We start from the raw sequence: 16,557 nt of genomic DNA, 5'->3' as shown, positions 1-16,557 counted from the left end.
TGGACTTCGGAGACCGGAGTAGAAATCAGGACATTTGGCAGGACATACGTGAAAGAAAGGACATATCTTAATTTTATACATGGCTTTGCATTCTGCAGGACAGCCCATCAAAAAAAAAGGACTGTACTGCGAAAATCAGTACGGATGGTCACCCTACGCTATTCGTCTACTCGTTTGAACGTCATTTCCTTGCACCAGCCTGACACCGGCATGCACCTGCAGTATACTTACAGGGAGGTTATTTCAGTCGTTCACCGCCAGCGTGACGGCCGTTCGGCAGACTCTTCATGCAACAGGTCCCGGCAAATTGCGTTCAGGAAGTCCGTAACAGAAACCGCTTGTTTTGTAATGTTTCCACTTTTCACAATTACAGTTACAATTACAATTGAAATAAGCACGTACCTTGTCGCAAGGATGCTGGAAAAGGTGTCTTCCCAAATACAAATATTTCTGGCACCTTATTTCTGACAGAAAATCTTAGATTAGACATCATTACTTTATCGTCAGTTGTCAGAAAGGGAAGACAGCATCCCGGCGCATAAAGCAAACCGAAAGCGTAAAATTATATTTAAAAGTAATAATAATGATGATCACTAACCTCCTGTGTTATAAGAGATGTTGAAAATGACCTCCTTTAACAGCAATACAACACGTTTCTTAGGTTCAAGAGATCCTGTCTATCGTAATTCCCTGACCACTTTTCTGCAAGAATTCGTTTTTACGTAATTATCGTACATAAAAACTCTCTGTTCAAGACTATATTTGTTTAACGACATAACTAATGAATGAATAACAATTAACACACAATAAAGCACTAGCACTAGCAATAACACAGTATAAAAAAACACGCGTAACTGATAAACGCAAACAGAAGTGAACATGAACGTACACTGACGTCTGGTAGCCGACAGTGTTGCTAACCATTTTTCGGCAATGTCCCTACAGACGTAGTCAAAATGTCCCTACAACTGACCAAATGTCCCTACGCCAAGTAAAGCGACTAAAAAAATTATCACCTCATGAGCATGCAAAACAGAAGATAAAATATACACATTTACTTACCAAATCTTTCTGCTCGGTGCTTCCACAATTAATGAAGGAGCGAATTTACATTTGCCTATCCTAACTTAACCTAACCGTACCTGGAAGCGGCCCCGGCGCCTACCCAGCGTCGAATAACATGGGTACCTGGGGGAAACCCTGGGGGGTAAAGGCGGTCAGGGGCGTGATGCTGATCACATCACCCCCACTCACGACCGGATCAAGAAAGTGTGGGGCGTTACCCTCACACCCCCTATACGCCTTCATGGCGTGGTGCTATGCACAGGGGAACACTTTACCTTTTTTGTACCTGAATGGTTCGTGGGGCTATCCGTCAATGGTTTGTTGGGCTACCCGTTTTTCGAGCCCAAATTTTAACTATGTTTGCCTTGCCTAACCTAACTTAACCTAACCTTACCGAGAATGCTCAGTGGGGCTATTCCTGAATGGTTTTGCGGTAATTGTGATTACGAACCGATAAAAAATATTTTTTTCGTAGCACTTTAACATCATCGAAGACGCCATTTTAGTATCCTGCAATTTTATGATTGATGTAATGTTGCCAAATTTACCTGTAATCAAATCAGTTCTTCTACATCGTGATTGTCGCTGTCACATGTAAGCACGTTCTTTGGGCAATATACTGAAATGAATAAGTTTATTAATTAGCCCTCCTGCACACTCCACCTAACAATCTGTATAACATTAACAACTTTTTTACTGTTCTCTTCCGCTATTCTTACACAATCCATGCTCTCCAAGTATGAAATCAACAGTGTGGCAACGCTGTAGACAGCGTAACTAATTGTAATTTGTTCATATCAACAAATATGGCTACCATACTTGTATACGGAGAATCATTGCGAGAATTGAAATGCTTATTTTACAACTTCTACACGTTAATTAACATTTTTTTCCCCTCACCTTGAGATAAATCATCACGAATAATTATTTCGTGGGAACTTTTCTAACGATGGAAGCGGCCCCGGCGCCCACCCAGCGTTGAATAACATGGGTACCTGGGGGAAACCCTGGGGGTAAAGGCGGTCAGGGGCGTCATGCTGATCACATCACCCCCAATCACGACCGGATCAAGAAAGTGTGGGGCGTTACCCCCACACCCCCTATACGCCTTCATGGCGTGGTGCTAAGCACATGGGAGCACTTTACCTTTTTTGAGTATAAGACGTAGCATAGAAATTACAGAAGGGTCCGGTATTGTAAATTCTTGCCTTAATGAATAATAGGGGTGTGCGGGACAGAATTTTTTGGGTCGGGACGGGATCGGGACGGTAATTTTTTTAAATCCCGACATTCGGGACTGAAAAATTTGCAATTTCCCGACCAAGTCGGAAAATTTTCGGGACGGGAAATGTTCGAAATTTCCCGAAGCACTGGAAATCTCGAATTTTACAAGTCATTTTCACTTTAAGTGATTGTTTTTGCATTTCTAGAATAAAAACTTACAATTTTCGATAAGTTCCAGAAACTTACAAGGCAGAAAACGTCGAGAATTAACGACTTTTTAAAGTAAAGGATCCCGCACACCCCTAATGAATAACGTTGAGTCGTTTACTGTTGATTATGTTATTTGAAGTCATACATGCTGCTGCTGTGCAGAGATAGATGTTGGTTGGTGATGCTGTATTTCCTGCAGTCTTTAACGATTCTGGTCCCATTTTATTTCCCTTTTTTGTTTTTGTATCACTTAACATTGAAAATATTCTTTCCGTTTCCGCTTTAGAATGTGGCAATGTTAGCACTATTTTCGCGAGAGTGGAAATGTTTTCAAAAAGGAACTTGCCTTGAAAGTTTTTGGTAACCGATAACATGTTCCAAAATTCTGATGGAGATTTGTTAGTTAGTTCTTTTTTCTCCTCTTCGCTAAAGTATCCAGATAAACTAATTCATAAAATGTCATTTACCGAGATTGAAAAAAGTACCTACGTTTTCCCTCATTTGGCAAAATCTGTCCCTACGTTCCTACGCGGGCGAAATTTAGTGAAAAGTCCCTATGCTTAGGGACATGTCCCTACGGTTGGCATCACTGCCGACACGTGCAGTATGAAGCGCCCTCTCGCGGCTGACAACTCACCCAACCCCCGATAAGCTGCCGGCGCTGTCGCGACAACTGAGGATAAAGTAGCGATGACTAATCTAAGATTAGATGTCAGAAATATGGTGCCAGAAATATTTGTATTTGAGAGGACACCTTTTCCAGCATACTTGCGACAAGGTACGTGCTTATTTCAATTGTAATTGTAACTGTAATTGTGAAAAGTGGAAACATTAGAAAACAAGCGGTTTCTGTTACGGACTTCCTGAACGCAATTTGCCGGGACCTGTTGCATGAAGAGTCTGCCGAACGGCCGTCACTCTGGCGGTGAACGACTGAAATAACCTCCCTGTAGTATCAACAAGTGCAGCGTACTAGACGGGGCTAAATCCTCATGTTATTTCTATTGTTATGTGTTTTCAGGGCTGATTCCATTCTTGTTGTTTTTTCGCAGGTAGAATATCGTCCCTGTGTCGTTCCAGCCAGTTGCTGGGAGCTGATGAGGGAGTTTCTTCAAGGCTGCTTAGGAAGTTGCGTCCAGAGCTCCCCGCCTCAGTATCTTCAGGTATTTCGTATATTCTCTTCGTCGTTTCTGTACTTTAATCGAGTGCCGTCGAACTTGGCTACAAGAATCCTTTTTCGGGTTCACACCTCTCTGGTAATGCCTTAGCTGAGTTTCCACTGACCTGGGAAAACCTTGAAAAGCCATGAATATTGCCCTATAACTGAAAAAGCCACGTACAAGTCAAGGAATATTAAATATATTAGTGTTTGCGGTGAAAATATGGATATATTTAGACACGATATGTGGACACGCCAACCCTTTCTTCAAAGGAAAATTAACGTCGTCATCCGTGAGCTTTCCAATAAAGATTGATGCTATTTTTGTAATACTTGTTTTATTATGTATATTACAAAGACTTAATTGATCGATTTGGTTTATTTTATTCGCTTTCTGCCACTTTTGGCTAATCGCGAAGATGAGTCATGATATGATGAAATGACACTCACAAAGAACACCCATGTCCAGGCCAGGATTAGAACCCGGAACCACAAAGACTGAAGAGACTTGTAAATCCCCTAAGCAAATCCAAGCATAATCTCTACGGTCTTAATTCTACCATTATATAATAAAAAAAAATATATATATATTTTAGACAATATTCTTCGAATAAGTTATGTTTGTCGTTCGCTCTCTCTCACATGTGATAATACAAAAGGCCTATCTTGAACGACTTGTGTATAATGAATTCAACTTGTAAATTACAAATACCCTGATGACAAATGATTTAGTACTGTAGAACTGTTGCAAGACGTTTGTTGTTATCTTTAGGAGCGTAAGTTTTGTAAAAGAACAAAAACATTGTTTTTTTTCGGCTTCTTACTGACCAATCAGAGCCTTCGTGTGGCATCATCACACATCGTTGCACGACACATTTCTAAACCGTAGGTTCTATTACTCGTGACAAGAGGGTTCATTTATTTATTTATTGATAGAGCTCAACAGGATGAGCCCAATTATAGTGCTCTAATTACATAATATTACTACAGTAGATTCAGTGTTCCAGTAATAGTATTTTTTAAATTGTATAAACTCATTGCAAAAATATCAATTGTGTTATTTACACATGAAATTGTGTTGAAAGAGTTGCACGCTCTCCACACCGGAGAGGTAGCAACGCTACGCCTCGTATATTCTTCTCTCAAGCAAGACAAAAAGAAAAGGCAAAACCAAAATTGATAGGCACGTCACAAACGATAAGAAGATAACAGTATGAAATCAGTCGGCACGCAAGTATACAGAGAAACTTGAATCTGTGAAAAACCATGTATTTCGGTGCATGCTCACAATTTCACGCTCTGCAAAGCTGCTGATCCCGCACATTTGTCCCGTGGATAAGCTCATAAGGTTTTTGTAATTTCCACATGAGCGCGCACATCGTGTGCCACGCATGCTGGACAGTGACAAATCTGATCGTCCAGACATTTGCCATGCAGCATGTCCAGAAATAATGCACCCAAAAGATAGGATTGGTGGCCAGAATAATCCTTCGGATGAAACGATGGAAGCTGATAGGAATCTACCGCACTGTGATGCGCTTTTTGGGCTTATCTGCTGGTATTAAAAATCACAGAACTTGATCTCAGTCTGTTGTAACAAATTGAAATAATGAATGATTCAGTTTCCGGTTGCTGTTACTCAAATACTGATATACGAGAGAAGGCTGATTAGTATTGAACCTTACCCAGAAAAAATTGAACTAGGAAACTGTAACCGCCACACTATTCTACATATTCCCCCAGGAAGTTAATGCACTTGCGACATCTGTCCTGCAGCTTCTTAAGTCCCTGCAAATAAAATTCTTCCGACTTCTGGTATAACCAACCACTCATTTGCAGCATTAGTTGCTTCCTGAACACTCAAAATCGTTGTCCCTTTAGGTGTTTTTTCAGATGGGGGAACAGATGATAGTCAGATGAAGCCAGGTCAGGCGAATAGGGTGCATGGGGCGACACTTGAAAGCCTAAGGAGGTCAGTGTCGCCATTGTTTCATCTACAGTGTGTGGCGAGGCATTGTCATGCAACAGGATGACGCCTTTGAAGTGCTTTTCTGGAGGTTGTGCCATTTTTACTTTGGACCTGAAAAACAAAGGGAAATTAAAATATACCTAGGTAGAAAGTCGATTTTTGCACCATTACATATAAAAGAACTGACCAGTACACCCTGCGAATTTCAGCCTCCTAGCTGATTTTTTTTCAGGGTAAGGTTCAATACTTATCAGCCTCCCCTCGTAGTGTGTTATGATGGTAATATTGTGTTAAGAATATTTTTTGCGTTGACTAAGATTCTGATCAATTGCAATACACATCCAGATAGGTCATACTCGTATTATTGCTCAATTGGTAAAATACTTTGTAGGGATACACTGTAAATAATGTCCCTAACCTTACGGTGGAAACTTCTTAAAAATCTACTGATGGTTCACCGTGATTTCATAATATAAACGTATCACTGGATTGAATAAGAACCTTCCTAGGGCTATTAGTAGACCCTGCCCCATTCTGACTAACAAAATCACGAACCTCCATCATTTATAACATACAAATTAAATAAAGAATTTAAAGCATTCCTAGGTATAACTAACTAGTCATCAAATAAGTACAGGGTGTCCCACGAACGGCGCAACTGGGAATTAAGAGTGGCGTTACTTTGTAACCGAAACCTGTACATACATAAGTCATACACCAAATGTTAGCCCTGTCCAAGTAGATATTTTAAAACATAGAAACAACAAACGGGGTGCAGTGTTGCCAAATGTAAGTGAAAGTGTAAATTTATTTTTCCACAAAGCATGGAAAATTGCATGTCAAACATTCGTACGGAAATTTGGACGTCAATTTCCACCTTGGGTAGGTGGACTATTTCGCTATCTATAGTTCAGAGAAGAAAACCGATCGTTTTCGCGTATAGCCAATCCTGAAATGCCTCGTAAAGGCGTACCGGTCCAAATGGGTGTTTTAAAAAAATGATGTTGTACAGTGGCAACACTGTTGATGTTTGAAGGCAACAAAAGGTGTGTTTAGTGATGGTCTATGACATGGAAATACTGGAAACAGGAAAAAAAGAAAATGAGAATTATGGTGAAAAAAGTGTTACTTACCTACTCCTGGCAACCATGCAATGCGCGTAACAGGCAGTGTAGCTTTACAAAAGATGTTGAAAATGACAACCATTTTCCCTGAGGCATTCATCAACACGTTTTATCATGTTGGAAGCAACGTTATGCAAGGTTGATTGGTTTATATTGTTAATGGCTGTGCAAACGTTTATTTTGAGATCATCAAGTGTTCTTGGGTTATTAATGTAAACTGTTTGTTTCAAATAACCCCACAGAAAAAAATCTGGAGACGTCAGATCCGGGGAGCGACTGGGCCATAAGTTTTTGCTTATAATCTGATCGCCAAAAAACGCTGCCAACATGTCTAAAGTTGCATTAGACGTGTGACGTTGCGGAGTCTTGTTGAAACCAACAATCACGTTCATCACGTTCCAACAGAGAAATAAACTGTGTGATAAGGTCACGATAAACTATTCCGTCAACTGTTGTGTTGAAAAAGAATGGACCGATTATTTTTTTCCGCGAAATCGCGACCACACACCGATCTTTTGTGGATGAAGTGATTGTTCATGTAACAAATGGGGATTGTTACTTGACCAGCGTCGAGAATTTTGACTGTTGACATATCCATTTAAGTGGAACCATGCTTCATCCGTGAAAAAAACCTTATCCAAAATATTCACACCATTGTCTCTAATAAAATTTCTAAACCACTGGCAGTATCTTACACGTGCACCTTTGTCTGCTTCCTTCAGTTCTTGCACAGCCTGTACCTTACATGCACGTAGGTGCAATTGTTTTAACGCTCGGTGAGTTGTTGTTTTTGATACATCTGACTGTGCAGCAAGTTTACGAACAGATTTCCTGGGAGATTGTGATATTCTCTGCTCCACATCCTGCAGCACACCTTGTGTCAAAACTGGTGGTGGTCTGTCGTAGGGTTTGTCATTAATAGATCCTGTTTCACGAAATCTGGAAACAAGTCGATATATCGTCGAATTTTCTGGAACACTGTTATTCGGGTATTTCTCGCGAAACACAGTTTTTACACTAGCGTACGATTTTGAACAAAAATAATGTTCCACAATGAACACCCTCTCTTCCAAAGAGTACTTCATTTCACAGAACAATTCTAATCTTCCCCTACGAACAATGCGAAATGCTCGGCTCAAACAGTTCTGAGTACACAACTAACTGATTCTTTTGTTCTCGTTCGGTGGGCGTTCTTATCGCATTGCATGGTTGCCAGGAGTAGGTAAGTAACACTTTTTTCACCATAATTCTCATTTTCTTTTTTTCCTGTTTCCAGTATTTCCATGTCATAGACCATCACTAAACACACCTTTTGTTGCCTTCAAACATCAACAGTGTTGCCACTGTACCTCATAATTTTTTTAAAACACCCATTTGGACCGGTACGCCTTTACGAGGCATTTCAGGATTGGCTATACGCGAAAACGATCGGTTTTCTTCTCTGAACTATAGATAGCGAAATAGTCCACCTACCCAAGGTGGAAATTGACGTCCAAATTTCCATACGAATGTTTGACATGCAATTTTCCATGCTTTGTGGAAAAATAAATTTACCCTTTCACTTACATTTGGCAACACTGCATGAACAACACTGCACCCCGTTTGTTGTTTCTATGTTTAAAAATATCTACTTGGACAGGGCTAACATTTGGTGTATGACTTATGTATGTACAGGTTTCGGTTACAAAGTAACGCCACTCTTAATTCCCAGTTGCGCCGTTCGTGGGACACCCTCTTCTTTAATATTCATTAGTATATTCTAAGTAATTTTATTTAATAATTCTATATTCACTAGATCAATCCACTTAGTATTCGCCTTAACACTAGAACTACCTATGTGAATATCCTTTATATTATTTGGATGAATTAATAACCCAATATATATATATATTAGCCCACCTGATACCGGTATTTTCACCGTAAATAAGAGAAACTTAAAAATACTAATCCAACGTGTAAATTACAACAATAAATAATTTCAGTGTACTGTAGAACAGTTGTAAGGCGTTTATTGTTGTCGTAAAGGTCAAATTTGTGTAAAATAACATAAAAGTTTTTATTTTTTTTCGGTGGGACAAGTGTAATTTTATGGTGCAACAACGCCCTACAGTCTGTCACATTAGGAGTCTGTGGAGCAACACCATGCATAACGGTAGAGAAGGGAAGAAAGCGACTGAGCGGAGCAAAGCAGTACGCGCTGCTGCAAACGGCTAATAGCTGCTGTCGCGTTGCCCACCATGCAATCCCCTTTCCCTCTCACGTGTTCATTTTCCAGGCCCGCTCAAATCCCTACTTGCGCAGACAGTGGCGCAACCGGAAAGGGGGCAGGGGAGCATTGATTTCTAGGGAGGCAAGGGCAAACATTGACGGCCAAGTGTACCTGCAGGGTGCAATTACCGCCCACAACATCAAATTTTATGCAAATAAAAATACTTCTCGTAAAATTTTCTTAGTCTTATCAAGTTCAGAGCCGTAGCTAGGGGGCGGCGGGACTCGGCTCTGGGCGCCGAAGGATCTAAATGAAAATAAGTTGTAAAATTGATTGATTGACTTGTGGTTTTAAGTCCATTTTACGCACAAAAAGGCTAATCGGGAAAACACCTACAGTTTAGAGTGGGATCCGAACTACTGTGCCATGTGTGGGTATCGAACCCGGGACCCCTTGATCACAAGGCGACCATTACACCATCGGGGAAGCACAAAATTTGTAACAGAGAATGCATTGGCATCCCGTGAAATTATTATTAAATCAATATTGATTTCAGCCTTCAAAAAAATTGGATCCAAAAATTTTCTTGCTCGTTTCGCTCGCAATATGCTATTATTCTCTGTAATGCATTGGAAATTGCCACACAGAGAAATAACACTTGTCTTAATTGATTTTGTTTTAAATGCATTAACAATTGTTTTGAGGAAAATGAGCGTGTACATTTCAGATACAATTTATGTAATTTTTGCTTTTGGTTTATTGTGAGATGAATGAATGGGTTGTGTAATGTATTTAAATAATATATGTTGTATATAATATGTATTAAAGAAACTTTGAATACGTACACAATTTAGTGTCCACGTCGCTCCATATTGCATATGTGTGAAACATATATCGTGCATGAAAGTTATACATGTTAATTTGTTAATGTAAAAAAGAATTCTATTTGGAATGCATTTATCAAGAATTTTCTGTCTTTCAAAAATAGTTTGTGTGCTTGTTTTCCATTATTAATGTCAAATTGAACGAGTTGAAAAATAAATCAAATCGTTTGTTCCAACACAAATGCTTTAGCACCAACTTCTACCCCCTTTTTGCATAATTTACAAGGGTAATGACATCTTTGATACTACCACTACTACTACTACTACTAATAATAATAATAATAATAATAATGTTGGTCCCGGGTTCGAATCCCGGTATGGGCATAGATGCTTGTGAGTGTCCATTCATCAGTTTCATCATGTCATCACTCATCCCCATCTTCGCAAATTAGCCAAAAGTGGCACAAACACAACTCTACGGCAGTGGCAGAACTTGCTATTGAAAATCCACTCATCTCCGTAGCGTTAAGCAACATGCATATAACGCCATGCGGGGAAGAAAGTATTTCAGATCTAGGTGACCGATTTTTATTGACTGTGACTGTACCTCCGCCGGGGATCGAACCCATTACCCTTGATTACAAAGCGACAGCATGCACCACAGGAGTGGCCCAACAAACTTTGGACTCGATAACGATCGTTTATGATTGATTCACTGTAGCCTTCTCGATACTTGGCAGGAAGAGTGGGAGCCGGTCACCGGGAACAAGCCCCACTGTATTAAGCCCACCAATGCTGCTTGGCGTTCCTCATCCCGTCCCTCTCGCCGAGAAGTTCTATACAGGATGCGAATTGGACACAGCCGTCAAACCCATGGTCACTTGCTGCAAGGGCAGGACGCTCCTTTGTGTCGTGTTTGTAATGTAGTTTTAAGTATTCGGCATATTCTTGTTGAATGTGCGGATCTTGCTTACCTCCCCTAGACTTTTAACCTTGCAGGCTGTTTCTCGTCCCTGTTGGGCGATGATAACAGTATTTTACGAAGGGTTTTTAGCTTTTTGCGAAGAGCTTCTTCTACCGTCTGTGAGGAAGCTTTTACTTTTTTTCTGACTTTTTAATGTATTTTGCTTGTCTTGTGCGGGTCCCTGTACAACCTTGCACTGTTAATTTTTCCAAGAGACTTTTCACACCCCATGTTTTATTTTTTTTTAAGTCAGAATTTTAGATAAGGTAAAATTTTTCCGCAAACAATGAAGGGTGCAAAATCGTCTAAAGTGCCGATGCTCCCAATACTTTTACTTCATTCATTCATCGATTATTATGAATCGTTTCCGAACGTTTGGATATCAACAGTGTAACAGCTTGAAGTGTGTGTGTGGTGAGATATCCAAGATGGCCGCTTGACCAGAAAGAGCTAGGAGGAATCTGGTCGGAACTCAACAGCGACCATTTGATGAACCGAACCTCCTCATTAAAGCAGCATTAGACTAATGAGCAAGATTGAAAGTGAAAATGGCATAATGATTACGTAATCGCTTTGAGGACACGAACTGCAATGATCTCTTCTCAGGCCTTGTAGAGTCGCGTCGCGAAGGAGAAGGAAAATTGCGTTTCGGAAATTCTTTTTTCTTGGTTTTTCATTCCACGAAGCTTTCAGAGCATTATGAGTTCCAGGGAAGAGGAGAAAACAGGATTTGCCGACGAAGAAGAGGTTCAAAGGAGGGGGGGGGGGGAATAAAGTACGAGGTGTGTATCCGTATAATACCGCGTTTCCTAGCTACAAGGCGGCCGTTCCTCCTGGTTACGGGAAGTGTCCGCGTAAGAACCGTGGATTGGACTGCTGATGGCATGAAAAGAAGGGAAAGAGGCGTTCGTTTGTTTTTCTCCCAACCCTGTCGACTCTGATGAACAAACGAGCTGCTTTTTCCTCCGTACTTTGATCTGACAGAAGAGATCTTCATAGAAACCATGACACGGAAAAACAATTTAGACTTAAAAACAACCTAGAAACTGCGCTCCTCATTTGGTAGACTGAAGTAAACAGGAATCAGAAGATACCGCAATGCTGCTTATGTCTGTTTCATTATTATTATGTTTTGGACGCCCCTTTTCTGTCTCGTTAGATTAACTGTGACTGGCGATGCATCATGATTAGGTGCAAGATCAAACACAGTGAAGTACTCATTCTCTGTCTGGTTGGGAGTCGAAGCGAAACTTCGATATTACAGCTAACGTCAATTTCAGTTTAGAATACCTATACGGCGTAAGGTTTTAGAGGCGATATCGGGCGGGGCCATGCAGAGCGTGTCCGTGGCGACCAGCCAATGGCAGGAGTGCAACGTTGTAGAGTTAGGAAACTGCGGCGCTCAAGTTAAACGCCGTGTTCTGTATTTTTCTTGCGCGCAACAAGTTTTCGTAAAACTCGCCACTTATGGTAAATCATAAGATGGGGCAGGACATTTTGAACCTGATTGTCCAAGTCCCAAAAATTTCCGTCGCCTGCAACCCGAGTTATCGTTTCTTGAAGAAACATTGGGAAACAACACGTCTCATGGTATTTTCATTTGACTTCCGTCTATTTGTTTCGTTTCCACCGTGTTGACAGCTGGGTTGTGTTTTGGGAAAAGATGGGTTCATGTGCGACCGGAAGGGGGGGGGGGCGTGTTACCCCCCTGGAAAATGAAAGTCAACCAAAAATTATGTATTTCACACATTTAATGTAATTTTAGCCACAATATGTGTTAATTATTGCATTAACACCATAAATTCAAATTTAAGCAATGTTTTTTTAGGGAACTACACTCTTTTGGGGGGAAATGTGACTTGTTTGCCCCCCCTGAAAAAACCTTCCTTTTCCCTCCCTGGAAAAAATTCTGCGAACGTCCATGTTATATTCGTCTCAGTATCCACAATGATCCTTCATTGTCGTGTGCGTTCTCCAACATCTGAGTCAGTTTGAGTTATTAATATATATGCTGTAGTGATATGATATTGTGTAGAAATATTCACTATATTATTTCACTGTACTCACATATACTGTGAATATTGGACACAGCGATTTCTCAATCTTTCACTTCCGCTAGCAGTTAGTTTGGCAACAGCGCAATAGCACTGCTTGCGTATTGGCTGAACTCAAGCTCCTTTTAAAAGCGTACACCGTTTCTTGGGGGAGATACTCTTGATATTTTCCACTTGACCCCACTTTTTTTATTATTATTATTATGTGAATGAATCTAGCTTCTGACTTGAGGACTATTATTCCTGTACATTTAGACAAATTTTCTACCAAACCTAGATAAAATTAATAACAAACGAAGCTTTGTGGGATATGCTTCAAGTGTCCCAGAACGTATCCTGAAAATTCCCAAGATTTCCCGCTTCAGAAAAATCCGCCATCTTGGGAAGAAAACGTCTGCCATGTTGGCTAACTCCTATGGTAATTAATGTAAAGACTTAGCCTTTATTTTAATTTCTTTCTTACATTAAACCCGGTATAAAAGGTTATCAGCACTTTTCTCTAAACGCAGCAGTTTTCTCGAAATTGCAGCATAACATGGGGAAAAAATCATTATCATTGAGATGGGGAAAGAAAGCATTTCACTGGACTAACAATAGAGTTCAGAACATTTGGACTTCAACCAGGACAAAAATAATAACGAATCCTTCGATAACGTCATCCGCTTGTAAGCAAGGGGTATTGGGTTCGATACCCGGTGTAGGCACAAATCACAGTAATTCTAATCCTACTTTAAAACTGTAGGTCCAGTCCCAATAACCTATCTGTGCATAAAGTGGACTTAAAACAACAAAGCGAATCGAAATTGAATCCTTTGTGGTGTGTTCAGAATGTGTAGCTGTGGATATCTTGAAAACTCCCAAAGTTTCTCACTCAGGCATCCGCCGTATTGGATTTTAGAGTTTCTCATCATATCAACCTTCTAATATGTCATAGAAATGTAGTATTTGACTCAAATTATTTGTCAGGACTTTTCCACTGGTTGGGGATACCATAATAAATCGGGGGGGGGGAGGGAAGAGTTAATGGAACCATATATTTTACAAATCAGATCTGAAAATAAAAGTTGAAATTACGGTTTTTAGGAATGTTGTAACCTTTAAATTTCTTACACTTTTAGACTATAACCATTCTGAAAGTACTACAGAAGAATGTGAGTTTGCTGATGTAATGCAATATTTTATCTCTTGAGCACATGACACATGTATTAATTACATCATGATAACCGAACTCTTAGCGAAAATGAATGTGATGTAAGGGAGCCTGTTCTTACCAGTTTTAAATAGTAACAAATGATCTATGTGAAGTAATTGTAAACGTGTTGCATATGATACCTTGTTTTTAGATTTTACCTTCATGAGAAAAACTTTCATTCATTTTAAATAACAATTATCCGGAGTCATCTGTAGTGTTTCTGCTATTGGTGTAGTTTGAGTTTTATTCCAATATTACGTCAGTAAAAAATTGATTAACGTGTTGGTTATTCTGAATTCTTATTTAAAAATATCATTTCATAATATTTCACATGTACAGTGTTCTCCTGGTATGTTATTAATTGTTTTGTTTTTTCCTTTTCAGAACCGAATGAATGAAATTTATCAACCCATCGATACAGTGCATCAGTATCTCGATCACTTCTCCATGTACAGGAAGGCTACAGGCGTCCGCTAAGCGAGGAAAAACACGTCTCTTAACTTCAGTTTAAATATAAGTTTATTCGTAACTTTCATTTGCATCAAGTAGTCTTCCATGTGTGTAACTTTATACATTGTAATCCTAGCTAAACATTAAAGCTACATTCCACTTCACTGTCTGTTTTTAACTTGCGACTCTGGCATATTTGTGACATCCCTTTAAAAGGGAGTTTCAAGGTGTCGTATATACAGGGTGTCTTATAAGTAATTGAGCAAATTAACACAGTTGAAAGTACACGATAATAGAAGCAAAAAAGTCTCAGTAAACATGGGTCTGCAAACGAGCCGTTTTCGAGATAATTGCGAATGTGTGGTTACAAGCCGCCACTGACTTCATTGTTTGTAAACGTCGTCCTAGTTGGTAAAATGTACTCTTCGTTGCTGTAAGGTTCCATTTTCACTACGCAGTACAGTACAACTGACGTGACTCCCACAGTACAATTAGACTGTGTAGCCTACTGATTGTATCCATCCTGTTTGATTACAACGCCACCTCTCGGAAATGTTCTGTTTTGTAAACAAAGAGCAAACCTCGGAACGCGCAAGGAGTAAAGCACTCGGTGTTTAGAAAATGCAATCAGTGACGGCTTCTAACCACACATTCGCACACATTATTAGCGTTTTACCAACTAGGACAACGTTTACAAACAATGAAGTCAGTGGCGTCTTGTAATAACATATTCGCGATTATCTCGAAAACGGCTCGTTTTCAGACCCATGTTTACTGAGACTTTTTTGCTTCTATTATCGTGTACTTACTCCTGTGTCAGTTTGGACTATTACTTTTGAGACACCCTGTATATCAGGTGATAGGTGACGTGATTCCTGAAAACAGCACCCACAACAGACTTCATACTCTGATTGCTGGAATTGAATCTGACTTCTCAAACTGAGAATGAATTCACATTTTCAAATGAAATGTTGAATGGCAAAATACACCACGCAAAACACGATACCGTTAAGTGTGTTGAATTGACGTTTGTTCGACCTGCATTGTCGGGTATATTGAAATGGATTCGAATTCTGACACACATTCCTTGTTTGTGATGAATGAAGGGAGTTTTAGCGGAGGGAAATTGCCGCGCTCGCTTATTATTTTAGTTTGTCTCAATGTTTTTAAATATTTCCGTAGGCCCTATATAGCCTGTTATTTAAAGGATGTTAGAATTTTCTTCTTAGACTTTTCCGCTCGTGACCAATACAGTATCGAACAGACGTTTCGAACACGAGACGAGAATGAGACATCATTTCAAGTTTATAGATTGATTGATTTTACTAACTTTTTCCACTTTTGGCTAATCGCGAAGATGAGGATGATTAATGATATGATGTGGCTGATGAAGTGACACCCTTCGCAAAGAACACCCATGCCCGGGCCGAAATTCGAACCCAAAACCCCTGCCATCGTAGCTCTGTGCTACGGTGGTCTGCATTTCAATTCAAGAAGTACTTGACGGGGCGCGGTATTTTCGCGACCTGTTCTCATGACGCTTGACATTTTAGTGCATATTTACATGAATATTTTGACACTTTTAAGCTCTATGAAGGCAAATATCCCAGCCCTCATTGCACCTGCTATGAAGTGACAGAGAAATGTAAAGGTACAGACACATAGTTTCAAGATTTCGGCTATTTTTGGTAGTGATGTGATCAGCACCACCCTCCGACCGCCTTTACTGAAAGGGTTGTCCCCAGGTACTCATTTGGTTGCTTTATGCGGAGGAAAAGAATCAGATTTTCTTATTCCACCCTGGGATTCGAACCTAGGTTAGTCAGCCGGGTAGAAGTTCTAGCAACCAGACCACCCCGGCCCCTGTAAGTGCATCAGAATATACAGTGCGCGTCAATTCTCCTGCATATGGCGATAGCCAATAGCAGCACACCTCAGCGGTGCCATGTCGAAATCTCACACGGAAAAGAGACAGCGTGGTTGAGCGAAACACCTTGTCACGGAACTATGCAACGCCGCACGTCTGTGATTCGCTTGTGCTGTTCAGCCGTTCAAGGCCATATGCAGGAGATTTGACGCGCACTCTAGTGTATATAGTTTTGTCATTTTTCGT

The 16,557-nt window shown here is 40.2% G+C and overlaps 1 protein-coding gene across 2 annotated transcripts in view; it reads left to right on the top strand.

Annotated features, from left to right (window-relative positions):
- MED20 (Mediator complex subunit 20) overlaps positions 1-14,608 on the top strand; it is a 536,245-nt gene extending 521,637 nt beyond the window's left edge. For both annotated transcript variants that reach the window (XM_083131729.1, XM_083131721.1), the window contains 2 exons: positions 3,552-3,662; positions 14,379-14,608. In XM_083131729.1, the coding sequence (XP_082987855.1) occupies positions 3,552-3,662; positions 14,379-14,471 (204 nt within the window). In that variant the 3' untranslated portion in view covers positions 14,472-14,608. The remainder of the gene's footprint in view (positions 1-3,551; positions 3,663-14,378) is intronic.
- Positions 14,609-16,557: the final 1,949 nt, after the last annotated feature.

Source organism: Lepisma saccharinum, chromosome 1 (assembly GCF_977018435.1).
Source record: "Lepisma saccharinum chromosome 1, izLepSacc3.1, whole genome shotgun sequence".
NCBI lineage: Eukaryota > Metazoa > Arthropoda > Insecta > Zygentoma > Lepismatidae > Lepisma > Lepisma saccharinum.
Note: the sequence above shows the minus strand (reverse complement) of the source record. Positions and strands in the feature narration are given on the sequence as shown.